Genomic DNA, 25,266 nt, shown 5'->3' with positions numbered 1-25,266 from the left:
ACTTGAAAGATATACTCGAATTGAAGTAAATTAGCCAGATTAGGTATAAAAAATAAAAAATAAAAAAAAAATCAGGAAAATGTTTAAACTTTATTGCAATGCACATGGTAGATGGATTGCTACATTTTTATGGTATTGGAGCGACCTGGGCTATGTCTCACACACACACACACACACACACACAAAAGTTTTACACTTTCAATTTTATAAAAAAATTCCATCAAAATAAAGTGTATAAGAAAAGAAAAAAAAGAAAAAATATTTAAGTGTTACTAATTCAATTATGTTTAACATTACACAATTCCATTTGATGGATTTCTTTATTATTATTACTGAAATGTGTAAATCTAATGAATAGACAAACATGTTTTTTTTTTTCACCAGTGAATAGTTCTCAGGGTGGGACCATAGTTACCAGGAAAATAAATTAACTTTGTTTCTATATGGGACAATATTTGCCCCCTGGATCTGATTTTAGGGGCATTTTGTTCCTTTATGATAGCGTAAAAATAAAAACACTGTGTATCATCCTTTTATGTAAAATACTTGAATTTAATCCATTTATTGTTATAAATTCCAAATTAATTCAGTAACGCTGTGATAATATGTTTTAGACTTTGAATAAAATATTAGAAAGTATGTCAGATGTTAAGAGGGGAATTCAGTATGGGAGCATTTTTTACCCCTAAATTTGGCCCAAGCCCCAATTATTTTCTGACTCTGATACTAAGTTACCCATTAATTCCTATAAGCAAATTTAGATTGAATAGTCTTGAGACCACTTCATATTGTGGTAAGTGTAAAATATTGAGGTGTTACAATTGAGTTTAAAATGTATGCTGTATAGAGCTACTGAATATATAGCTTCATATAGCTATAGTTCAGTCTGGTTCTTAAGCAGTTTTTGTTTTATGTCCATGAATCAAAACTGATGATTTGATGGGGCTTTTAGAAAGACATACCAGAGTGGTACATGGATTTACTACAGTTATATTGCAATTTGCACATTCTATTGCATGTTCATGTAAAAGCAGGTGAATGTTAATTAACTTTCAATATCAATTCTAGGTAGCAGTTTTCCTTTTCAGGTCAGCAATTTTGTTGTCTGTCATGCATTTAGTCATGTTTAGAGTCGAAGTAACTGATCTGTTATCAGAGGGAAGACAAAAACAACTGTGGAGTATTTGTGTGCACTGTGAGAAATTAAGAAAGTTACGATAAACACAGTTATTTACCTTTTGTAGTTAGAAATGTTGCTTAGCATCTGATATTATTTTTACTTTAGATCAACAGATGTAGTAACGCAGCAGAAAGGCTGCAAGTTGGCCACTGGTATTATCAGATATTATAACAAATTTTCAAACAGTACCACGCAACAAAATCTGATTAAAGGTGCTATACATGTCGGTTATCAAATAGATTGCATTTCATTTATCTGAAATGAAACTGTGATTTGTAACAGTATGTGGAAGTTCATTAACTTTTAACATTTTACCTCACAGGACTTCATGAAGAAACCGAAAAAGTAAATGGAGTGCATCACTGGTGACTTGCATGCATGCTGTTTCTAGAACATGGGCAGGCCTTCATTTTTAAATAAGGTCATTCACATTTAACTCTGTGTGTAACATCTCACATAAACGGGTCTTTGTACCGAGTGTTGCAAAGTAGTGGGTACTGTGTTTTTGGTTTGGCTGTACAGTTATTCTGCTGGGGTTACAGAGAGTAAGACCAAGCCTACACTTCTGATAGGTGGGTTTAATTGAATATTCACATCCAATTCCCAGTGCGCTTTTAAGTCCTCATGGTCGCATAGTGATTCGCCTCAATCCGGGTGGCGGAGGATGACTCCCAGTTGTCTCCACGTCTGAGACCATCAACCCACGCATCTTATCATGTGGCTTGTTGAGCGCATTGCCACGGAGACATAGCGCATGTGGAAGCTTCACGCCATCCACCGCGGCATCTGCGCTCAACTCACCATGCGCCCCACCGAGAATGAACCACATTATGGCGACCACGAGGAGGTTACCCCATGTGACTCTACCCTCCCTAGCAACTGGGCCAATTTGGTTGCTTAGGAGACCTGGCTGGAGTCACTCAGCATGCCCTGGGATTCGAACTAGCGAACTCCAGGGGTGGTAGCTAGTGTCTTTTACCACTGAGCTACCCAGGCCCCCGCTTTATTATCATTATTCCTCAATCATTGACGGAACATGCATATTGTAGGAGCGAAATAAGGTACAGGATCAAAATGTTGAATCTCAAATTACCTTTATAAAATAGCTTTACATAATATAACAAGGTTGAAATACTATGACACTGTATGCTTTTTTATACGGTATATACGGCAGAGCCACAACGTCCTTACCGTATCGAAAAAGTAAATTGTACATAGTTCCATTTGCAAATATACCATGATTAAAACTGAGTATACAAAATTAAAAAAAATATCACTAAGCTGTAAAACTTAGGGAAAAATCTTATTTCATTTCCTGGGGATGTAAAGATTGTAAATGAAATTAAAAATATAACATTCTTGGAGCTACAAGTAACAAATTGTTTTATATTGTATACTCTGTCAGTTATAGAGCTCCTAAATGAGCTGATTTTTCAATTGTTATTCCTACATGCAGTGCAATTCAGACATGGAAAAAAAAACAGTGGTCTCATCCAACCGCCTGACATTCATGTTACGTGAAGTAAATGTATCCGCTTTGACTAAGATATTTCTAATATTCCTAGATTTGTAATGTGCAAAGAGTGGGGGATCACATTCTCACGGGGAAATCGTAAGGATTCGTACGACTTTTCTAAATTTGGCTAATTTGTATGATATCATACGACTGCACTCGTGAATTCGTAAGACTTTCACTACAGCCAATGTCATCGCTGGACATTGTTTCCATCTAATATGCGACAATTACTTGCTTCTGTCACACACAACAGCTTCCTATCATGTTTACACACTTTACTGATTGGTTAGGTTTAGATAAGGGGTTTGGGTAAGGGTATAATATTAATAAGCATGTCCTTAACGCTTTGTGCACAAAACTCACATTTCCTTCCGCATTACACATCCAGTCATTTGCACGTGATGAAATCGTACAAATTTATACGGAATAGCCAACTCATAAAATATGTACGAATTTTCATGAGATCGTGTTGCTCTTGACTATGTTGAGAAAAGGTTGTTGTACAAACTACAGAGATATTTTTTCTATTTCTTTTGGGCGAAAAAGGTATAGTGCGTACTCTATAAAGAGCATCATCAAGCCACTTTTTAGGGTAACTCCTAAGGCGAAATTGCTTATACATTTACTCAATCAAAATCAGATTCCGTAGTGCAGATAAGCTTAACTCTGAGAAACTGTGTATATGGTAAATGGACGCGAACTCGCATGTAGAAAACTGTTTTTGTCAGTAGGTTTCATATACAGAGTCTTAGATAGTGATCCTGAATGCAAATGGATTCTCGTATCAAGAAATGATACTGAATTTGGGTTGATTTCATCATTAAATTTGATAGAGTCCACCATGTTATTCAGGAAGATCAAAAAATCACCAAAATTTTCCCTAGAACACCAGAAAATACATCGACATATCTTTTCCATATCAAAATGTATTTTGAAAAAGTTGTTATTTCAAATAAGTTTTTGTTCCAGAAAACCCATAAAAAGACATGCATAATCTGGAGAAAATTTAGATCCCATGGCAGCGCCCTGTTTCTGGAGATAGATCCACAAATAAGAAATAATTCTTAAAAAGAAGCATGGATGTCATATCAAGAATAAAATTAGAAGGTTGTGTTTTTTCAATTCTTGACTCAAGAAAAAACTTAAGAGCTTCCAAACACATATTATGCAGGATATTGGTGTATAAAGAGACTACATCCAATATGGCAAGAAAAATATTAGCATCACAACTTTCAAACTGAACATATTTCAACTGTTGTATAAAGTCACCTGTATCTTTCAAATAGGATGGGATTTGTTCTACCAACGGTCTAAGAATTAGATCAATATAATGGGACATGGGTTCCAAAAGACTTTCATTAGAGACCACTATAGGGAGACCAGGAGGATGAATCAAAGATTTATGAACCTTAAGCAAGACGTACACGACAGGGGTTACAGGAAAATAATTGATAAGGTATTTCAATTCTGCCGGACTAATCAAATCTTTATCACATGAGTCATGCAAAAAGGTATCAATCTCTTTTTAAAAACCAAAGTTGGATTAGAGTCCAGTTCCACATAACAAATGTCATTTGAGGGCTGTGATTTGATCTCAGAAACATTTATTTTTTTTCCATTAAAACCAAACACCCTTATCGGCAGGTTTCCATATCACATCCTGTTTCTTTTGAAGTTGTATCAAAGTCTGACGTTCTTTCAAACCGCAATAATTAGGCTTAGATATCTTCAGAATCTTATCAATATCTCCATCAACCAAATTGCAAAAAGTTTCAATTGCAGCATTATTAACAGGAGGACAAAAATAGCTTTTAGTCCTAAAAGGTTGATTACCCAACACTGATTGGTTTAGTCTTTGTGCAACACCATTATAATAAAAGTATTTCAATTTAATGGATCTATAGAATTTGAACATTTCGACTTTCAGCTGAAAGGGATCCGTAGATGTTGGAGAGACATAAGACAAACCTTTACTGAGTAGTTGTTCTTCAGAAGTGGAGAGGCTGGTGTTGGATAAATTGAAGATCAAGTTAAAATCTTCAAATCCTACACTCTCACAGCAAAATCATAAGGATTCATACAACTTTTCTAAATTTGGCTAATTTGTATGATATCGTAGGACTTTCGCTACAGCCAATGACATTGCTGGACATTGTTTCCATCTAATACGTGACAATTACTTGCTAAAATGAAATGAACAGTTTAGTATATAGTATTGTCACAGTCTGTCACCCTCATTTTCTTCAAGGACTCTTATTTTGATGTTTTCCACTGGACTGCATTTCCCATAGTTCACTGCCCTAATCACTTCCATCTGCTCCTTATTACCTTCACCTGTATCCCATTCCCTCATTTAGTTCTGTCTATAAATACCCTCTAGTTTTCTTCATCATTTGTCAGTCCGTGAAGCGTTGTGCTTTGATATTTAGATTTTGTATGTGTTCTACTCCAATGACTGCTATTAAAGTATTTGAACGTTAATCTTCTCCTGTCTTCCACTCCTAGACACCCAATTGTGTGTGTGTGTGTGTGTGTGTGTGTGTTCCCTCTGAAAGAGTGCCATATCAACTGACAAGGCTGTCTGTAAATTTTGGAACTGGCACAAGGGGAACTAATAGTTAATCAACCAAGAAGGCACTTTTATTGGCCGATTCAATGCAAATTGTCTCAATATAGCAAAATATCAACCAGTTAACCCTAGAGTGCATATGCTACTTTACCCCGCTAAAATGCATGTGGGTCGGAATAGACTCCGGTGAAATCTGGAGGCTTATTCTTTATATGCTTCATTCTTAGGATGAATCTGCTAATTAGAAGTCACCAAACAACCCCACTGCTATTTCCCCTTTAATCAGTTTCTGGTTTACATTTTTACAGCATTCTGTTTTCAGGGGAAACCGATAGCAAAATGTAACTGATGATGGCTGCAAATGGTCACAATTAGAATACAGTGGGGGTTAAATCTGATCTGCTGATTGGTCAGTTTAAATGTATCTGGTCTGTTTATGATCACATGGTCAAGGAAGGGATAAAATAGGATTGTAACTTATGCTCTGGCCTCCTTTTCCTCTTTCTCTCTTCCTGTCTCTGGCACTTCTCTCTGGGCTCTGCACTTGGGCAACTGAGTTTCAGGCCATAAGGCCAGACTCTAGCTCTCAATGCCATCTGTCTCCCTCTACTCTATCTTTCTATCCTTCATTCTTTCTCACTCAGGTAGTATGCATACTGGTTTCATATACTGTACATATTTCATACATTCAATTTGTAACTTTTATCTAAATTATAACCATCAGATGTAACCTTGTAAGACTTTGCTGTTATTAAACATTTTCAACTTATTCTATGTATAGTTTCTAGCGCTGTGAAAACAATATACTTTCAAGTGCTCCATATTGCATAACAATATGGTCATCCTATGGGTCTAAACAACGCTCTCCCACATTATTAGAAATTCTAACTGTGCTTATTTTCGGCGTTGGTTGGTTTAAGTAGCAGGTGGTAATAGACAAGAAATGCACAGTTTTATTCCATCTTGCTGTTAACATTTCTTTAGTCACCTTGGCATTCCAGCAGCTTGAACCACTGTAGTTGAAAAACCCACCTTACATGTACATGATGCCAGTTCCTTTTAAAGTATATATGCAAATACTAAAAGTTGATTGAAGGTTGAAGTTGATCAAACATCATGCATGTACCTGCCTTAAAGATAATTTATTTTGCTGTCCCCCATTCCACGCATGGTCAGAACCGAAGCACACAAAGGGACTCTTATCTACACTCATTCAGGAAAACACAGAACCAAAATTACTGGTCTGTCAATTATCAAGATAAGGAACTCTGTTGTGAGACATACCTCAAAAACTCTTGGAATTGGCATTGAGTTTCTAAAGGTACATGGAAGAGAAATGCTGTTTGCCTGAAGCAATGCAACTTAGATCCATTTGAAGAAACATTCATCATGCATTCAGCTGAAAAGACAAACTCTTAGCTCAAGTGCTCTAAACTTTTCACCTTCATTTGCTCAGGTCACTGCTCCAGTTTCACAGTAGACTGGCACGGCGGACACATTTGCACCACTCACGAGAAAGAAAAGAAAAATCGGAAAATGTGAAAATCTAGTTCATTACTTATTTCCATGTGTCTTCTGTTCCAAATGTTTGAAAGCAACCACAATATTGCATTGCAAGTAAACTCGCACTATGTAAGATTAACAGGTTAAACGGTTTGGATTTTGATCTGTTTTTAAATGGAAACACATGAGTGAAGTTGCTGATACAGCGGGTTCAGAGAGCGAGGAACCCAGCATGATTTACTGCAGGTAAGTCTGCACACATGCTGTGAAACACTCCGAAACACCCTGTAATCTACTGAAGCTATTGATTAGGAGGAGAGAGGTGGACAGGAAGAAAGTGGGTGATTCAGATGTGTATGGGAGTATGCTACCTTTTAAGTCACCATCACATTGCTGTCAAGATATAACAGTTAGAAGACTCCTTCACTCTGGAATGAATTTGGTCTGTGATTTAAGCTCCTAATAAGAGACAGCTGTTAAAAAGCCTAAAGTATTGTGCTTATATGCATTACTTGGTTGTATCTACTGTATTCACAACATCTTCGTACCTAAATACAGTTGGTAAAGTTTGTCAATACAAAGTTTGATGTTGGCCTGACAAAGCCTTGTCTGAAAGTTTGAAGTTTGGTGGTTGTACAGACATTACAGTAGACAAACTGCCAGCTAGCAAGACAAAGTTGGACAGACTGCCAGATAGATGGACAGAAAGGCAGATTAAGTCAATGTAAGTCTATGGGACTCTTCAGATATTTGATTGGATGCTGTGCAAAAACTGCAAGACAGATCATCTAGAAAAGACATAGCACACTATTCCAGAACAGTCTAAAGGTCTATTCCAGGTTTGGTGGATGTAGCTCAAAAGCTCTAGGAGTGTTAGAAATGTTATCTCGGTTCAGGGATTTTGAAAAAATTTCTAAACCAAGTTTGTGGAATAACAGCATGTTTGTCAAGCCAACATAATAATGAAAGTAAACATGGTACCAAAATGTGGCTTTATTATGAACACTTTTTGCATAGATTTATGAGTACCGCATCACAGCAAACTGAACAACTAGCACCTAGATTTGTGAGAGTTCTTTAATCTTAAGGTGTTATACTTGATTTAGATTACGATGAGCACTATGACATTTACAATGCCTATAATACCTGACGATTTATTTTTTTGTCCGCAAAATAGCCTTCCGAAAACAACTGAAAGGGTGATTAAAATCAGCAGAATAAATAAATGTCCCATATGTGCACTCTTTCTTTGGTAGAATTACTCTGTGATCTGTACATTTTTGTGCAGCCAGTATCATAAAACTGATGACATATTTTTGTCATATTATAACTTGGATTTTATAAATGTATGTGGAGACTACTGTATACTACTGTAACATAACACTTTAAACATACAAGCATGACACCATGTTTTCCAACATTATAAAGAAAGAATGATCACTTGTGAGACTGCAATAATTAGCACCTAAACCAAAATCTGATCACCCCCTCCCCCCAATTGTCTACAACACTTGAGATGTAAACAAATCTGTTTCGTAACATTACAAAACACTGTACATACAAATAGTATCCAGAAAAAAATACACTGAGAAACATACTGTTTGTTTACCAATCAAGATCAAAATAAATTCCTTCATTTCTTCAGTAAGAACTTCTTGAGCCATTTGCATGTTCTTGAGTTTATTCATTGAGTTTGCTCTCTAGAAGGCCTTGAATTTTACTGAGATTCTCTTCTTGTTGGCCCAGTGCTTCAAGTAAGATACCCATGGGTGATTTCTTGAGTCCTGCACTCTCCATCTTATTCTCCAGTTTGTTTTTCATGTTGCGCAGTCGAAGTGATGCATGTGCAAAGATCACTGAAATGTAAAATGACAAAGCACTTTAAATGTACAGGTGATTTACGTTTTGCTTCAAGCTCTAAGTTAGTTAGACAAAGCTCTTTAAATGTACAGACTCTCTGTAACTAAACTCTCCGGAATTCCTGATTCTGATTGGTCAAGAGTGGCACTTCAAATATTTTTGTATAATCACTGCTAAACTGTATAATTGATTGTTAAACTGATTTAATATATCGCAGTGCTAGTTTTATGTCTCCCGTATCACTCAGCGGTCTCTTTCTCCTCACATAATACAATTATTTAAACTCAAATCAATATTGAATCCATGTATTTATACATTTTGTAAGCAGTTGTGTAGCAAGTGGAACAATTGACAGTCAGCTGGTCATTATCACAAAATATAACAGGCTGACTGTACATTATCCCTTACATATTAATACGTTTTTAAATTATATCTGCGTTTAGTAACTGTTATGTCTTGCATTCTTTTCCTTCATGCCACACAAGTTTTTTCCAGTGAGATCTATTCTTTTTCTCCGTGCCACACAATTGTTTCCAATGAGATCTATTGCATTCTAAATACATTTACATCTAATGAAAACAGACTGGTTCCTTTTGCTTCTGCTGATGGTAAGCAAACCAAGATGATATCCACAGATTTCTTAAGAAACTTACAGAGAAGTGGCAGCTTGATTCCCAACAGCAGTACCATGACTCCACCAAAGAGTGACATCAGGAGGTAACTCACTACCATGACCAGGAACACAAACAAGGTTGGGTTCTCCTTTTTGAAGTTCTTGATTGCCGCCTTGTTCTCTCCTGCCCATACAGAGCCAATGAAAACTGAAGCAATGACTGCTGCACCTGTGAACATGCTCACAGGGTTCATGAACCTGTGGATGGAGATTTGGATGTGACAGGAAAATTAGTGATCGGCCAATATGGGTTTTTCAATGGCCTCTGCCGATACCTATATCTAGAGAGCAAGATGGCTGATTGACATAATACATTTTAACAACACCAAATCAGATGTACACAAAATTTCTAAAGTGAAAGAAAAACTGACCTTACACAAATTTGTATAAACTTGAAAAGAAAAAACCTTGAGAACAGAAAGTGTGACAAGCCATTGACAAATCTATTTGATTTCTGGAACTGACACAAGGGAAAATTAACACTTCTGATAATCGGCCAAGCGAACACGGTTATCGGCCAATGCCGGAAATAGCAAAATATCCAAATATCGGCCATATAATTGGCCTGACCGATATATCGTACTTTAACTAGTTAAAATCATTGTGATTAGACTATGGCGGTATATCCGAAACCTGGTGCTGGTCCATTCTCAGACAGGTTATGGAGGTAGGAAGGAAATCCAATGTTTGTGTAACATCCTGTCTACTTAGATACCTCCATCTGGATGATTTTTGAAGGCAAAGATGCATGTACATTCTTTCCTTGATTCGATATCTACTGAGAAATAAGAATTGTAGTCATTTCATTTGCACTTGGTTGTCTCAAAACCTCACTTCAATTTGTTCTAGATCGTCAGATGTGATGTTATGATAAACTGGAAGGGAGGTTCCTTAAAAGGTACTTACATACTAAAAAGTTGTCTGTCAAGTCATTGATTAACTGAGGCACCTTCAGTTGCAGACACATCCTTTCCTCTTGCTTTATGAGAACAAACGCTTGTATCAATAGTGATTATAAGCAGTTATAAGAGTCAACACAATAAAATATTGTTGACAAGGAGACAGGAGTGCTGATTTTAATTTATCTGAAAATATGTCAAATATCTAAAGTGCAACGAAAAGTCCAACTGCACAACAAATGAGTGATGACATTCAGTATACAAGTTAGTATATCAACATACACTTGAGTGCATGACTACATACTGCTGACCATTGCTCATGGTTACTGTCATGTGGTTACCCCCTTAAATATTATTCAGACTTAGCAACTGGCTATAATATTAGATCCAAACCAAATTCCTTAGACATTACACTGGCCTTCAGCTCACAAACACAACTGCCCAGTGCCCACATACCAACCAAGTGTGTCAGGATCAAGTAAACCTCCTATATTTAGATGGAAATTCCCTTGTGTTACATATTGGATAGATAACACTATACAGCCAGTATTTGAAGGACACTTTATTTGAATTCCCGTACAGATGAACCATAGTACATTGATATATTAGGTTAGATGGTGAGACAGGCCTATACCATGGCGCTTAATGGTGGTACCATAGAATGTACATTTTCAAACAATTCAGTCTACATGTCTAAAAAACCAAGATAGTACCATGGGTACGATGTCAAAAACAGTAGGTTAGTAGTACCATGGTACTTTTGTTAGCGTTATTAGAACAATGCACTATTTACATCGTATTATCGTAATCAATACCTCAGAGAAGGAAGCTGTTTAAAGTTGACTTTATGGGATCATTGAGAACATCATGACTGATTATGTGTATTTTGACAGACAACATTATTCTAGCGTTATTAAAGTATCGCAATACTTCCTGTTATCCGATGTTCGTGTTGACATGCCCAAGACATGATAGAAATAGGCTACTATTTGAAACCTTACTGTCTGAAATGTACGTTAATTTAAATCGCATAGCATGCATGCACGATCATGTTAACAAACAAGACAGTCTGCCGATAGCATATGGGACTTACCCTACAATAAAGAAAACAATTATTGCCATCACCAGATAATTTGTTTGATAGTACAGGAGGTTGCTGACTACTCTGTTGTTCCATTTCGCCAAATCTCGTGTATCTGGTTTTGCGAAGCGCTCCGAGCCTGGATAGAAATCATCCCAGGCTCTCAGAGGGGCGATCTCCACTTTAGCCATTTAATTACTACAGTGGGATTCCTGCAATTGCCACCGTGCATGCAGCAGTGTGTTCATTTCCTGACTCTCGCGAGGCGCTTTGGGTTTTGGGCGGTTACTTCAAATGTAAATACACTTTTAAGTTTGAATAATTTACAACATGATGCAATCAAACAGATAAGGATTTATGTTATGCAATCGTATCACCCTTTGTCTTACGCATTCGCAGTTATTTCACAAACTGATTAAATTAACTAAAGCTAGCTAGATCATTACAAAAGTGGGCGTTCCTAATATAGAGTTTTAGGAGCCGCTCACACAGAGCATATTCTTGCGCTAAAAAGCTGCTGGACGAAACGTCATGAACAAAGCTGGTGTCTCGAGACACATTTGAATTTATTTGTAACTTTATTTTGAACTTGACATGGTGTCTAAAACACGTGGTGATCCTGCACAAGACGCTGAAAAAAAACAAAAAACACCTGGAAAAACGTACATATAGGGTGGACGGACGGGGAAACAATATTCGTTGTGAACGGCTTCTTAGGCAGAACTAACTGAGCTGGTAAGCCATTTTTATGGGCTGTTCATGCTCATTACGTATGCATCCCGGAAATGCAATGCGTACTGCGTAGCGTGGCCACGCTCTCTACTCTGATGTCTGTTATGGCTGAACACGGCGTGATGGAAACTATCGATGTGGTAAAGTAACGTTTACCTGTTTCTCCAGGTGAATAAATATATATATATACATATATATCTTCTGAAATAAAATGTGTGTGCCTAATTAGTACTCGCATTTACAACATCACCCACTTTACCATGTTGCTGATATCATACTTTTTTGTGCCTGTCACCTTGTAAAATATCCTCAAAGAGTCACTTTAAATGATAAGATATGGTTTTCCACTGTTCACCATTAAGTATGTGGTGTGGGAAATTTAAACTGAACACTAACCTCACTGTTGTCTGTAGCAATACAGATGTGGGCGAGAATATTTCTTTGTCCCGCGCTGATCAGACAGATTCATCTCACGTGGAGTCACAGATCGCTCATCACAATGCAGCTGAAAACAAAAGAGTTCGAGTCTTTATTTACTGACGGACTAGTTGGTCTAGCAGGTAAGTTTGAACAGTGATTTTTTTTTTCTTCATCTTTTTGGATGGATTTAAGCAAGTATCTCTCAAAGAAAATGGTATCTGACATCACTTTTGATGTTATTTTTTTATTATTACAAATATTCACAGATTCAATATACTGTCAGTTTTGTAGATCATTTGTGTGAATAACAAATTTGTTTATTATTTGGGGAAAATGTGTATTCATAAATGTTTTTTTAATTTTATTTTTTTATTAATCAAGAATCCACTCCATATTTTATGTCTTCATTGGGCATTAATAATAATTTTTTAAAATGTCAATGTAAACCTCTTAAGGCGTCTTTACAAAGCCGAGTTAAGCCTGCTGTGCCTGTTTAAAATTTCGTGTAAAGACGCAATGCTGCATAAATTATGCCTGCTCTGACCCACCTCAGCTCTTAGTATGAAAGGCAGCTGATGCTGCTTTGGTTCTGTGTAAATGCAATGCATTTGTTGTTGTCATGATAGAGCATATATTTTGTTAAAGGTTTTGGGCAGATTGGGACTGTAACAGTAAATTATGTAGTTTTTATGCTGTAAGCAATAAATGACCGAGAGAGAGAGAGGAAAGAGTTTTGCATTTGTCAGTTAGGTTCTCTGTGTTATTGTCATCTCTCTCTCTCTCTCTCTCTCTCTCTCTCTCTCTATTTATATATATAAATATTATATACACACACACACACACACACACATACATACAGTTGAAGTCAGAAGTTTACATACACCTTAGCCAAATACATTTAAACTCAGTTTTCACAATTCCTGACATTTAATCGTAGAAAATATTCCCTGTCTTAGGTCAGTTAGGATCACTACTTTATTTGAAGAATGTGAAATGTCAGAATAATAGTAGAGAGAATGATTTATTTCAGCTTTTATTTCTTTCATCACATTCCCAGGGGGTCAGAACTTTACATACTTTGTTAGTATTTGGTAGCATTGCCTTTAAATTGTTTAACTTGTGTCAAATGTTTTGGGTAGCCTTCCACAAACTTCTCACAATAAGTTGCTGGAATGTTGGCCCATTCCTCCATACAGAACTGGTGTAACCGAGTCAGGTCTGTAGGCCTCCTTGCTCGCACATGCTTTTTCAGTTCTGCCCACAAATTTTCTGGCGGATTGAGGTCGGGGCTTTGTGATGGCCACTCCAATACCTTGACTCTGTTGTCCTTGAGCCATTTTGCCACAGCTTTGGAGGTATGCTTGGGGTCATTGTCCATTTGGAAAACCCATTTGCGACCGAGCTTTATCTTCCTGGCTGATGTCTTGAGATGTTGCTTCAATATATCCGCATCATTTTCCTTCCTCATGATGCCATTTATTTTGTGAAGTGCACCAGTCCCTCCTGCAGCAAACCACCCCCACATCATGATGCTGCCACCCCAATGCTTCACGGTTAGGATGGTGCTCTTTGGCTTGCAAGCCTCACCCTTTTTCCTGCAAACATAACGATGGTCATTATGGCCAAACAGTTCAATTTTTGTTTCATCAGACCAGAGGACATTTCTCAAAGTAAGATCTTTGTCCCCATGTGCACTTGCAAACTGTAGTCTGGATTTTTTTATGGCGGTTTTGGAGCAGTGGCTTCTTCCTTGCTGAGCAGCCTTTCAGGTTGTTGATATAGGACTCGTTTCACTGTGGATATAGATACTTGTCTGTTTCCTCCAGCATCTTCACAAGGCCCTTTGCTGTTGTGCTGGGATTTATTTGCACTTTTCACACCAAACTACGTTCATCTCTAGCAGACAGAATGCGTCTCCTTCCTGAGCGGTATGATGGCTGCATGGTCCCATGGTGTTTATACTTGTGTACCATTGTTTGTACAGATGAACATGGTACCTTCAGGTATTTGGAAATTGCTCCCAAGGATGAACCAGACTTGTGGGGGTCCACGATTATTTTTCTGAGGTCTTGGCTGATTTATTTAGATTTTCCCATGATGTCAAGCAAAGAGGCACTGCGTTTGAAGGTAGGCCTTAAAATACATCCACATGTACACCTCCAGTTGACTCCAGTTAGCCTATCAGAAGCTAATTGGCTAGTTGCCTAAAGACTTGACATCATTTTGTGGAATTTTCCAAGCTGTTTAAAGGCACAGTTAACTCACTGTATGTAAACTTCAGACCCACTGGAATTGTGATATAGTCAATTAAAAGTGAAACAGCCTGTCTGTAAACAACTGTTGGAAACATGACTCATGTCATGCTCAAAGTAGATGTCCTAAACGACTTGTCAAAACTATAGTTTGCTAATATTAAATCTGTGGAGTGGTTAAAAAATGAGTTTTAATGACTTCAACCTAAGTGTATGTAAACGTCTGACTTCAACTGTGTATATATATATATATATATATATATATGAGTAGTGACAATAAAAATAATTCTAACAACATATGTACACTAATGATTGGTTCACAAAATGCCCAGCAGGCTGCCCCCAAAGCAAGTGACGTCACCAAGTAATGGTACAGTGTACACTTCTTCATAATAAATAATGTATACTCCCATTTTTTTTTTTAATTTACATATTACCATTTAAAACCTTAACAACATTTCTCACAATGTATTCAAAAGTCTAAAAGTATCCTCATAAACCAGATCCTTTATATCAGTCTAGAGTTAACCGAAAAGAAACTGAACTTTTCTATTACAAATAAATACACAAACAATTAAAGTAAACATTAATCAGAAACCCATCAGTTAGATGTTTGAGCATGTGCTGATAACAGTTTGGTGTGTTATTTGTGTGTTTTTCACATATCACTGACCTGAAAGCAATAAATGAGAGAGGGAGAGAGAGAAAAAAAAAAGTTTTACATTTATCAGTTAGGTCCTCTGTGTTGTTTGAGGACATGTTCCCGTTTCCATGACCACTCTGCTCTCTACTTGGGCAGTGTTTTAGAAAGAATGCAGCTCAAAGAATTCAATGCACTACCATTAAAACATGTTAAAGTAGTCAATAAATTATACATGAATATCATTTATAATACATAAATATAAATAAAGTACAGAAAATGGTGGAAATACATACTAAACAATGAAAAATAATTTCATAGTTTAGTTTTATATTTAAAAGTATAATTTCATCTTTTCATTTCACATTTCTGTATTTTAAATTATTTAATTTTTGTTTGTAATTGCTGTGTAAATGCAATTATGCCTGCTCTGACAGTTTAATGCTGCTCAGTGTAAATACAACTAAATGCCACCTCAGATGCAGCTTCTGTGCCATCTTTGCAAAGTAAATATGGCTTTATAAATGTTTCCCTCTGGCTGTTGTATTTATTTATTTTCTTTAACTGTAACTTAACTACTGTAAATATGCAGATTTTTCTTGGCTTAAAAAAAAACCTTACAAAAATCACAGGGTGGTACCATGGTACACTGATGGTATCAGGTGGCAGTACCATGGTCGTTTGATTACATTGCCAGTGAAAGTTTGGATTGACCAACTAACTTTTTACTACGACTATTATCCAGTTTACATTTTGGATTAGAAGAATAACAGTTAAGCTCTCAAAACCAGGGAACTTACCTCTCCTTTTTATTACCCTGTCAGAAATATTTGAAAAGAACCAGTTTGAGCTGAGGATTGCCGGTGGTGCAGTACGGGATCTTCTGTCAGGAAAATGGCCTGAAGATGTGGATTTTGCCACCACAGCCACACCAGAGGAAATGAAAAAAATGTTTCAGACAGCGGGGATCAGGATGATAAACAACAAAGGGGAGAAGCATGGCACTATAACTGCCAGGGTAAGGTAGAGCTAGTTGGTTTTAAGATATTTTTTAGAAACTGAGGTGTAATCATTTACCCTAAACCCCTAATGCTGTACCAGAGCCTAAATTATATTATGGCTTCTTCACTATATGTGTTAATAGGAAAGGTTAGTTGGATTCTGGAACTATAAAATTGCTCTTGCTGTATAACTGATCTTGTACTTCCATCGTGTAGCTTCATAATGAGAACTTTGAGGTGACCACTTTGCGAGTGGATGTACAGACCGATGGGCGGCATGCAGAGGTGGAGTTTACCACTGACTGGCAGAAAGATGCAGAACGTAGAGACCTCACCATCAACTCCATGTTCCTGGGTAATCCATAAGAGACTTTACAGTGATTTAAAGCCAATTTAAAGGATTATGTTGACTAGAATGAAAATTCTGTCATTATTTACTCATCCTAATGTCGCTACAAACTAGGGTTGCTCCGATATCAAAATGTTGGCTTCTGGTACCTCAGTATCAATACTAACTCAATACAAAAAAAACAAAAACATTTTTTCTGATTAAATTAGCCTGAGCTTGGAATCATTAACATTTGTCTGATGTCTTTTCAGGGCTGGATGGGACTTTGTATGATTATTTCCAAGGATATGAGGACCTCAAGAACAGGAAAGTAAAGTTTGTTGGCAGTGCCTCACTACGGATCCAGGAGGACTATCTTCGAATTTTGAGATATTTCAGGTACTTCATTTTGGCTCTTCAGACAAAGTGACTTCCAATTCACAGATGTGCGAAAAAACGCTGTAATACAGAAGCAACACTCAGTCTTTAATTGGTTTGTATATTTTAAAGGAATAGTTCAACCAAAAATGGAAATTCCATCTTCTGACAACATAAATTCTTCTGTGGAATGCAAAAGGAGAAATTTTGTAGAATGTTTATGCTGCTCTTTTCCATATAATGCAAGCCAACAGTGAACAGAATCTGTCAAGCTCCAAAAAGAACATTCCCTGGTTAGTATATGTTTTGATTATATGGAAAAAATAGTGGCATGAACATTCTTCAAAATATCTACTTTTGTGTTCCACAGAAGAAGGAAGACATACAGGTTTGGAACAACATAAAACAGAATTTTCATTTTTGGGTGAACCATTCTTTTAATCTTACAGTATTGTGTATGTAAACCTACTCTATGTTTTTATCGCACTGGCTGTAGATTCTATGGACGAGTGGCAGCTGAGCCCAAACAACATGAACCTGAGACTCTGAATGCAATCAGAGAGAATGCCAATGGATTGGCAGGGATCTCAGGAGAGCGGATCTGGGTGGAACTGAAGAAAATGCTTGTTGGAAACCATGCCGGTCACCTTCTTGAGCTCATCTATGAGCTGGATCTGGCCCAGTACATAGGTGAGACACAACAACTCATCTTTTATCAACAAAAAGTTTGAAATTCAAAATGGGCAAATACTCTGACACCAAGATCTCGAGAGGTCTATGTGTTGTATGCAGGTCTTCCAGCAGATGGCAGTGTTGGAGAGATGAAGCAGATCTGGCAGAGGGCTCGTGAGAGCTCTCTTAAACCCATGACTATCCTGGCCGCTCTGTTCCGAAACCAGGATGAGGTAGAGAGGATGGATCTGCGACTAAAGCTTTCCAGAGAAGAGAAAAACCTGGGCCTCTTCTTGGTTAAACACAGACGAGACCTTGTTAAGGGGCTAGATGAACATGAATGCCTTAAACCGTACACGGATTTCATAATTGATGTATGTACATTAGTTTCCTTGGAGACAACCATTTATAATTTATGAAATTATATATTGTTATATTTTTTGTGTTGTTTTATCCTTAATAACCATATTTAACTGTGACAGTTTTAGTATAAGTGTTCTTTAAACAGTGTAAAAAATTATTCATCTGAACTTTTTTTTTACTGCAGTCCCGAGAGCCGGACACCCAGAGTAAAGTCCTGGAGTTACTAAAGTACCAGGGAGAAAAGAAGCTCTTGGATGAGCTACGCAGGTGGTCCATCCCTCGTTTCCCAGTCAGTGGGCATGACCTGCGCAAGCTGGGTATTACCTCGGGTAAGGAGATTGGCACTATCCTGCAAGAGCTTAGGGACACGTGGAAGAATAGCCACTATCAGATGAGCAAAGAGGAACTCCTGGCAACTCAACAGATCCTGAAATAAGACAAAAGAACACACTAGTATCAAAACTGCTTATGTCTCTGCATGCACATGCTGTAGCCTAAGGCATCAAGAGTCAGTCTTGTGTGCTGAAGAAGCTCTTCCTTCCCACCTCAATTGTGTCTTGTGTGGAGAGAAATAAAACCATCAAGGCTGTCTTTTGGCACTTAATAACATTTATTACTTTTTGTTCTGTGGCTCACAAATACAAAGTTACCTAAGGTTTATGACTGTCATAAGTTGTGAAGGTTGCTGTCTTGTGTATCTGTGGTTGCTTTGTGTTTTGCTTGGTTTTCAGGACACAGACAATGGCTTGGAGCTTGGCGCCATGAACGTTGCCAGATTTAGAACACAGAAATAAATGAAGCTTTTACCCAGTCCTTGAGCCACAGGCATTGTAAACACTCTCAAAATGTTCTGTCTGCTGTTTAAACTATTCATGGAATTCACAGAACCTTTACTTTGTAAATGGGGATTTAGTTTGTCATATCATTATTGAATATTATTCATTAATATGATCAGTTTAAGGCAAAAATTCTGACTCAAGCTAAATTGCATGATGAAAGGATGCCAAGTTATTTTCTTCATTTGATGCAGGATTTGTCCTTTGAGAGTAGTGAACTGGTGTAATTATTATACTAAAGGATATAATTCAGCTGTCTCAGAGATGAGCTATGATTTTTCTCAAGAAGCTGTAGCCATGGTTTCAATATGAGGACATTTTCTTTTGTCAACAATTCATGGTTGTTGAAAGGTTATGTAACCAACTCCCCAGGTGTATACTTTGAAATAAAGTAACACGCATTACTTGTTACAATGGTGTCTTTTTTTTTTTAAAGGAATAGTTCACCGAAAATGAAAATTCTCTCATTTGCTCGTTGTCATGCCATCTCAGATGTGCATGACTTTCTTTCTTCCGCAGAACACAAACGAAGATTTTTAGAAAAATGTCTTGCTCTGTAGGTCCATTCAATGCAAATGAAGGATGACCAAAACTTTGAAGCTCCAAAAAGCACAAAGGCAGCATAAAAGTAATCCATATGACTCCAGTTGTTTCATTCATGTCCCCTGAAGCAAACCAATTGGTTTTTGTTGAGAACAGGCCAAAACATAACTTTTTCTTTTTCATTGTGCATCTTGCCATTGCAGTCTCTGGGCATGATCGTGATTTCAAGCTCGAATACACTTCCTAGCACCATCTAGCACTCTGAGCATGCACTAGAAAGTGTAATTGAGCTTGAAATCATGATTGCCATGGAGACTGCTGATTTATAGTGGAAAAGGAGTTATAGTTTGGTCTGTTCTCACACAAAACCGATTAGATCACTTAAGAAGACATGGATTAAACGTAAGTAATGGCCACATTTCATGCATAATGTAGAAAAGATGGATAATTTGCCAACTCTTCAGGATCAAGCTGTGGTTTCTTGATAAGGGGTTTGATAATTGCCAGCTTAAAATTTCTTGGAACATGCCCTAAGGATAGCGAGGCATTAATAATATTAAGAAGAGGTTCTGAGATGACAGGAAACACCTCTTTCAGTAGCTTAGTAGGTATGGGGTCTAACATACATGTTGTGGCTTTTGATGCTTTAAAAGATTTTGTTAGCTGTTCCTGACCTATGACAGTGAAGGACTGAAGTTGCTTGTAGGAAATACTATGAGATACTGTCTTTTGAGGTGCTGTGGCAGACAGTTGCATAATTGCAATTTAATACCTTGTTTCCAATGGTTTTAATTTTGTCAGTGAAGAAATTCATAAAGTCATTACAACTGTGCTGCGATCGAATATCTGGTTCAGTCAAAGCTTTGTTACTTGTGCATTTAGCCATGGTGCTGAATAAACACCTTGGATTGTTGTGGTTATTTTCAATGAGTTTGCTCAAATTTGCACACCTGGCAGCGTTTACAGCCTGTCTGTAGCTCGAGACACTATCCTTCCATGCACCTTGAAATACCTCAGATTTTGCAGTCTTCCACTTGTGCTCTGTTTTTCAAACTGCTCTACTGAGAACATGAGTGTGATCATTGTACCATGTTGCGAAGCTTTTCTCTTTAACTTTCTTTAATTGATGGGGGCGACAGAAAAGTGTTAGTGTTAGAAAAGACTATCAATATTTTCTGAACTTTTTGGCATACTGAGTATTTAAGACCGATCAGGAAGCTTATTAGTGAAGCTATTTTTCATGGTCAAAAGAATAGTTCTACCTGATCGATAACGTGGCACAGGTGACATTAGTTAAGTACAGCATACAAGAGACGAGGTAATGATCTGAGATGTCATAGATCTGCGGCAGAATTGCTATATTATCAACATCGACTCCTTTTAGCACTGTAAACTTCAAGAAAGTGAAGTGTAGTTAAAAACATTTTCACATTCTCACTATTTAATTTGTTCACTAACAATGTATGTACATGCATCACAGGAGATTTGTCATTGTCTTTTTTTTTTGTTTTTTTATTTTTTTTTGGAAATCATTACTATTCCCAATACAGTGTCATTTGTGCTGCATCTCAAATTATGTATTGTGTTAAATAGAACTCTAGAAATAGAATCTGTGTGGAAATGTTGACGATGGGAATTATATTTAAGTTTTTTTTTTAAATTAAAATAGCCAACTCCTTTTTGCTGGCTAAGGCTAATTTCATAGCTAACATTTAAATAAATGTAAATAATATTTTCAAAAAATTTCATAATTTGGCAAAATTACAGCTTGATTGGAAATGGCACCCAATAAAACCATTATGCTCACATGTGATGTTTACTTTTTGTAACTCTCATATTTCATTGCAAGCATGCTTTTCACTGACACTTTTATCGACTTGGTTAACAAGTATAGTAACTTTTGAAAAAGAACATTATTAAAGGAATAGTTCACCCAAAAATGAAAATGATCTCATAATTTACTCACCCTTATGCCATTCTTTCATCTGCTGAACTCAAATGAAGATTTTTAGAATAATTTCTCTGCTCTTTTGGTCCATACAATGGAAGTGAATAGGTGCCAGAATTGTTAGGATCTAAAAATTGAATCAGTCAGCACAAAAGTAATCCATAAGACTCCAGTAGTTAAATCAATGTCTTAAGAAGCGATGTGATAGGTGTGGGTGAGAAACAGATCAATATTTAAGTCCTATTTCACTATAAATTCTCCTCCCTGCTCAGGAAACCTCCACTTTCAGTTTTTGGTGATTTACATTTTTCATGCATATCGCCCCCTACTGGGCAGGGAGAATAATTTCAAGCAAAAAATAAATAAATAAAAAATAAATAAATAAATATTGATCTGTTTCTCACCCACACCTATCATATCACTTCTGAAGATATGGATTAAAACACTGGAGTTGTACGGGTTACTTTTATGCTGCCCTTATTTGCTTTTTTGGAACGTCAACATTTTGGCACCCATTCTCTTGCTTTGTAAGGACCTACAGAGCTGAAATATTCTTCTAAAGATCTTAATATTTTCAATAAATATTGAAATGTTTAATTTTTTTTCTCACTATTTTATCATAGTTTTAAACATATACTAATTTCTGTTTTTATAATAGATTTTCATAGTTGAACCTGATACAAGAAATAAATCTATACATAAAAGCCATTTTTAAAGTATCAAAAATAAATGAAGGCATCGTAAAAAGTTTCTAAGTGAGTTGTAATGTGACCTTCATAAAAAAATAAAAATAATATATATATATATTAATAAAAATCAACCTCTAGTCTAGGACATGAAATTGCCTGAAGTTGAAGAAATGCTCAATTGTGTCTTTTAACCGTCACATATATTTATAGGCCTTTGTTTAGAAAGAATTTGTTGCCTAATACAGAAACATCCAAATTCCAGAATGCAATCTTGTACTTTTCAGATCGTAAGAGACTGTCTGTCAAATGGAACATTGTCCCTCTGTAGCCTCAATGCCCTTTTTGGAGTTCAAGAGTGGTCTTGAATGATAGCTCCACCTTCCTTCCTCCAAACTCACACATAAAAACCTCCGGTCTCCACTTAGCATGACACATACCAAAGATGCGCAGAGGCGTAAATACTGTGAGTTCTGTTCCATTTGATCCTCACTGAACTTGAACTTGAAATGCCTACAAGATTTCGTGAGCTAGCGCAATTTGAAAATGTCTTTCTTCAGATTCAATTTAAGCAATGCAACTTTGGAGATGGAAGCGACAGTAGATGAAGCCCGAGACGAGCGCTTGGCGCAAGTGGAGATCGCGCTTCTGAGTGTCATATTCCTGTGCGCTGCAGCTCTAAACTTCGGATTGCTGCTGGTTTTATGGAGGAGACGACAACAGATGACTCGCATGCGCGTCTTTGTCAGTCATCTCTGCCTAGCGGACCTGGCGGTCGCCTTCTTCCAGGTGTGTCCCCAGCTAATCTGGGACATAACGGACCGTTTTCTGGGCCCTGACCTGGTATGCCGTCTGGTCAAGTATTTCCAGGTGGTCGGCATGTTCGCCTCCACCTACATGATAGTTGTGATGACCGTAGACCGCTACCAGGCGATCTGCAAGCCCATGGTGACTTTCCAGAGAAGGCGCACGCGCTGGAACCTCCCCGTGTGCGTCGCGTGGACTGTGTCCCTCATCCTCAGCCTCCCGCAAATCTTGATTTTCTCCAGAGTTCAAATCGCTCCGGGTGTCTACGACTGCTGGGCACAGTTCGTTCAGCCTTGGGGACTTAAAGCGTACGTGACATGGACGACGCTGGTCGTATTTGTTCTGCCGATCATAACCGTGATGGTGTGCCAGGTGCGCATATGCCGCGCGCTACAGATCAACCTGTTCATGAAGACGCAGCAGCAGGGAGGAGATGAGAACTCGCATCCGCTTTCCTCCAGCGCAAGCAGCGTCGTGTCGGTCTCAAAATCTCGGACTAAGACCGTGAAGATGACAGTGGTGATCGTGCTCGCCTACACCGTCTGCTGGGCTCCGTTTTTCACCGTGCAGCTGTGGTCTGTTTGGGACGCCAAAGCTCCAACTGAGAGTAAGAGACGGTCTTTCGGTTTCTCATATACACGATAGTTTAGTTCTACTAGTTACTTGTATTTGCCCTGGGTGTTCTGTATATTTTGCACCTCTCAGTTTGTACGTGTACAGTTGTTGTTACGTCTCGCGCACGGTCAGGCGCCTGTCAATCAGTGGAAAGTTTATCTATTGTTTGCTATTTCTTTTTAAACGTGATCAAATGTAATTTCTTGTAACCTATATATTTTTATATTTCAGCCACGACTTTTACTATCCTCATGTTGCTGGCAAGTCTGAACAGCTGTGTCAATCCTTGCATTTACCTTCTTTTCACCGTGAAGTTTCCCAAACGGTTGGCAGGTTTGCTGAGCACGGAGAACGCCGATATGAAGGAGTCGGTGACTGAGGAAGCCACAATGGTCAGCTCCCTGTATATGAGCTACAAAAACCCCAGTGAAATACGGTGAAAAAGAAAGAACACTAACAAAAAGTACCAATAAGTACCATTGTACCATTGGAGTGTTTTTATGGCATTAAGCTACTATTTTTCTAAAGGCACACCTTAAGCATATGTAGCTTTTTTTCTGGTCACAAAGTGCATCAAGATTGAATTAATAAATAAATGTCTTTTTATTGAATATTGATGGAACAACCTAATTTGTGTAAAAAGAAATAGGGTGGGCCTACAACGGGGTAAAAGGCTCCATTGATTTTATCTTCTCCCAAAACCCTAAATAACAACAAAAACTACCACAGTACTGTACTAAATACCTGTATGTCACTCACTATACACTGGAACGTTTTCCTGTTCCATGAGATCTTTGTGTGTGTGGTGTCTAAAGATTGATTTTGAGGCAATTTGATCTCATTTTTATTTTGTTTTTAAATGTTGCAAATTTATGTGGCTAATGAAAATCCCTGAAATTAACATTTCTTTTGAGACAAAAACTTATTAATCATTTTCAGTTTTAAGGTCATTAAATCAAACATTTTTCAATAACTGTCCCATAAGTGAAAGGGTGGTATTTTTGGGTAAAAATGTTGACATTTACATTAACAGAGATTAATTAGAGCTGAAAAAGTATTGTTCATTGTAAGTTCATGTTAACTAATGTTCAACCTTATTGTATTGTTACAGGGATACTATATAATTTGGTGGGATTGTAGTGTTGAAATTGAAAATGCTTGTACTTGCTCAATGTTTCTTTGTGTTTTGTGTCAATGAAGTGCTGTGATATACTGCTCAATTTGGCATTGAAATAATTCCAATAAAGTGTACAAATACAAAATCATGCCTTTTAGAAGCCAAGGACAGTAAATGACTTCAGGCATCACCATTATTAACCTCAGTGATCTGTTTTGTGTTCACAAAGAATAAAAAGGACAAAATAGTACATGAAGGTAGGTTTTTGTAGTTCAGTTTGTAACATGGACCCTTGTGTAACCCAGGTGAGAGACAAGACTAACAAAAAGTTATAAAAAATAAATAATTGAAAAAAAAAAAAAGTAAGGCAAAAGAGATCAGTGTGACAGAGACTTTCTTTTTTTTTCACTCTTTAAAGGAATATTCCAGGTTCAATACAAGTTAAGCCCAATTGACAGCATTTGTGGCATAATGTTGATTACCACAAACATTTATTTCAACTTGTCCTTTGTTGTCTTTAAAAAAGCAAAAATCTGGGTTACAGTGAGGCACTTACAATGGAAGTGAATGTGGCCAATTTTTGGAGGGTTTAAAGGCAGAAATGTGAAGCATATAATCTTATAAAAGCATTAATTCTTCTGTTAAAA

The 25,266-nt window shown here is 37.2% G+C and overlaps 3 protein-coding genes across 5 annotated transcripts; 2 read left to right on the top strand and 1 right to left on the bottom strand.

Moving 5' to 3' along the window:
* Positions 1 to 7,742: 7,742 nt before the first annotated feature.
* Positions 7,743 to 11,602, bottom strand: arl6ip5a (ADP-ribosylation factor-like 6 interacting protein 5a). Its single transcript, XM_051712322.1, has 3 exons — positions 11,294 to 11,602; positions 9,282 to 9,499; positions 7,743 to 8,624 (listed from the first exon to the last, which is right to left on the bottom strand). The coding sequence occupies exons 1-3, from the start codon at positions 11,470 to 11,472 to the stop codon at positions 8,449 to 8,451; spliced, it is 573 nt and encodes a 190-aa protein (XP_051568282.1). The 5' UTR covers positions 11,473 to 11,602; the 3' UTR covers positions 7,743 to 8,448.
* Positions 11,603 to 11,807: 205 nt separating this feature from the next.
* LOC127449116 (CCA tRNA nucleotidyltransferase 1, mitochondrial-like) lies at positions 11,808 to 19,307 on the top strand. Of its 3 annotated transcripts, none has more exons than XM_051712306.1 (8): positions 11,808 to 12,153; positions 12,427 to 12,573; positions 16,150 to 16,343; positions 16,543 to 16,681; positions 16,927 to 17,053; positions 17,529 to 17,722; positions 17,804 to 18,078; positions 18,252 to 19,307. In XM_051712306.1, the coding sequence occupies exons 2-8, from the start codon at positions 12,435 to 12,437 to the stop codon at positions 18,501 to 18,503; spliced, it is 1,320 nt and encodes a 439-aa protein (XP_051568266.1). In that variant the 5' UTR covers positions 11,808 to 12,153; positions 12,427 to 12,434; the 3' UTR covers positions 18,504 to 19,307. The 3 variants fall into 3 exon arrangements, with proteins under 3 accessions (XP_051568266.1, XP_051568267.1, XP_051568265.1); XM_051712307.1 differs by having other exon boundaries at positions 11,808 to 12,181; positions 17,825 to 18,078; XM_051712305.1 differs by having other exon boundaries at positions 11,808 to 12,181.
* Positions 19,308 to 22,526: 3,219 nt separating this feature from the next.
* Positions 22,527 to 24,871, top strand: avpr2b.1 (arginine vasopressin receptor 2b, tandem duplicate, 1). The gene is made up of 2 exons (XM_051712311.1): positions 22,527 to 23,494; positions 23,734 to 24,871. The coding sequence occupies exons 1-2, from the start codon at positions 22,627 to 22,629 to the stop codon at positions 23,940 to 23,942; spliced, it is 1,077 nt and encodes a 358-aa protein (XP_051568271.1). The 5' UTR covers positions 22,527 to 22,626; the 3' UTR covers positions 23,943 to 24,871.
* Positions 24,872 to 25,266: the final 395 nt, after the last annotated feature.

Source organism: Myxocyprinus asiaticus, chromosome 12, assembly GCF_019703515.2.
Source record: "Myxocyprinus asiaticus isolate MX2 ecotype Aquarium Trade chromosome 12, UBuf_Myxa_2, whole genome shotgun sequence".
NCBI classification, from domain to species: Eukaryota; Metazoa; Chordata; class Actinopteri; order Cypriniformes; family Catostomidae; genus Myxocyprinus; species Myxocyprinus asiaticus.
The sequence above is the reverse complement of the archived record's forward strand: the minus strand, read 5'-3'. Positions and strand labels throughout refer to the sequence as shown.

Excerpts from the sequence above, each read along its gene's own strand:
- LOC127449116 (XM_051712306.1), top strand. The coding sequence starts at position 12,435 with ATGTGGGCGAGAATATTTCTTTGTCCCGCGCTGATCAGACAGATTCAT. Across the intron at positions 17,723-17,803 it reads GGATCTGGCCCAGTACATAG|AGGTCTATGTGTTGTATGCA; the intron begins GTGAGACACAAC and ends CAAGATCTCGAG. Across the intron at positions 18,079-18,251 it reads ACACGGATTTCATAATTGAT|TCCCGAGAGCCGGACACCCA; the intron begins GTATGTACATTA and ends TTTTTACTGCAG.
- avpr2b.1 (XM_051712311.1), top strand. The coding sequence starts at position 22,627 with ATGTCTTTCTTCAGATTCAATTTAAGCAATGCAACTTTGGAGATGGAA. Across the intron at positions 23,495-23,733 it reads CGCCAAAGCTCCAACTGAGA|CCACGACTTTTACTATCCTC; the intron begins GTAAGAGACGGT and ends TTTATATTTCAG.
- arl6ip5a (XM_051712322.1), bottom strand. The coding sequence starts at position 11,472 with ATGGCTAAAGTGGAGATCGCCCCTCTGAGAGCCTGGGATGATTTCTAT. Across the intron at positions 9,500-11,293 it reads ATTGTTTTCTTTATTGTAGG|GTTCATGAACCCTGTGAGCA; the intron begins GTAAGTCCCATA and ends CTCCATCCACAG. Across the intron at positions 8,625-9,281 it reads AATCAAGCTGCCACTTCTCT|TGATCTTTGCACATGCATCA; the intron begins GTAAGTTTCTTA and ends TTTACATTTCAG.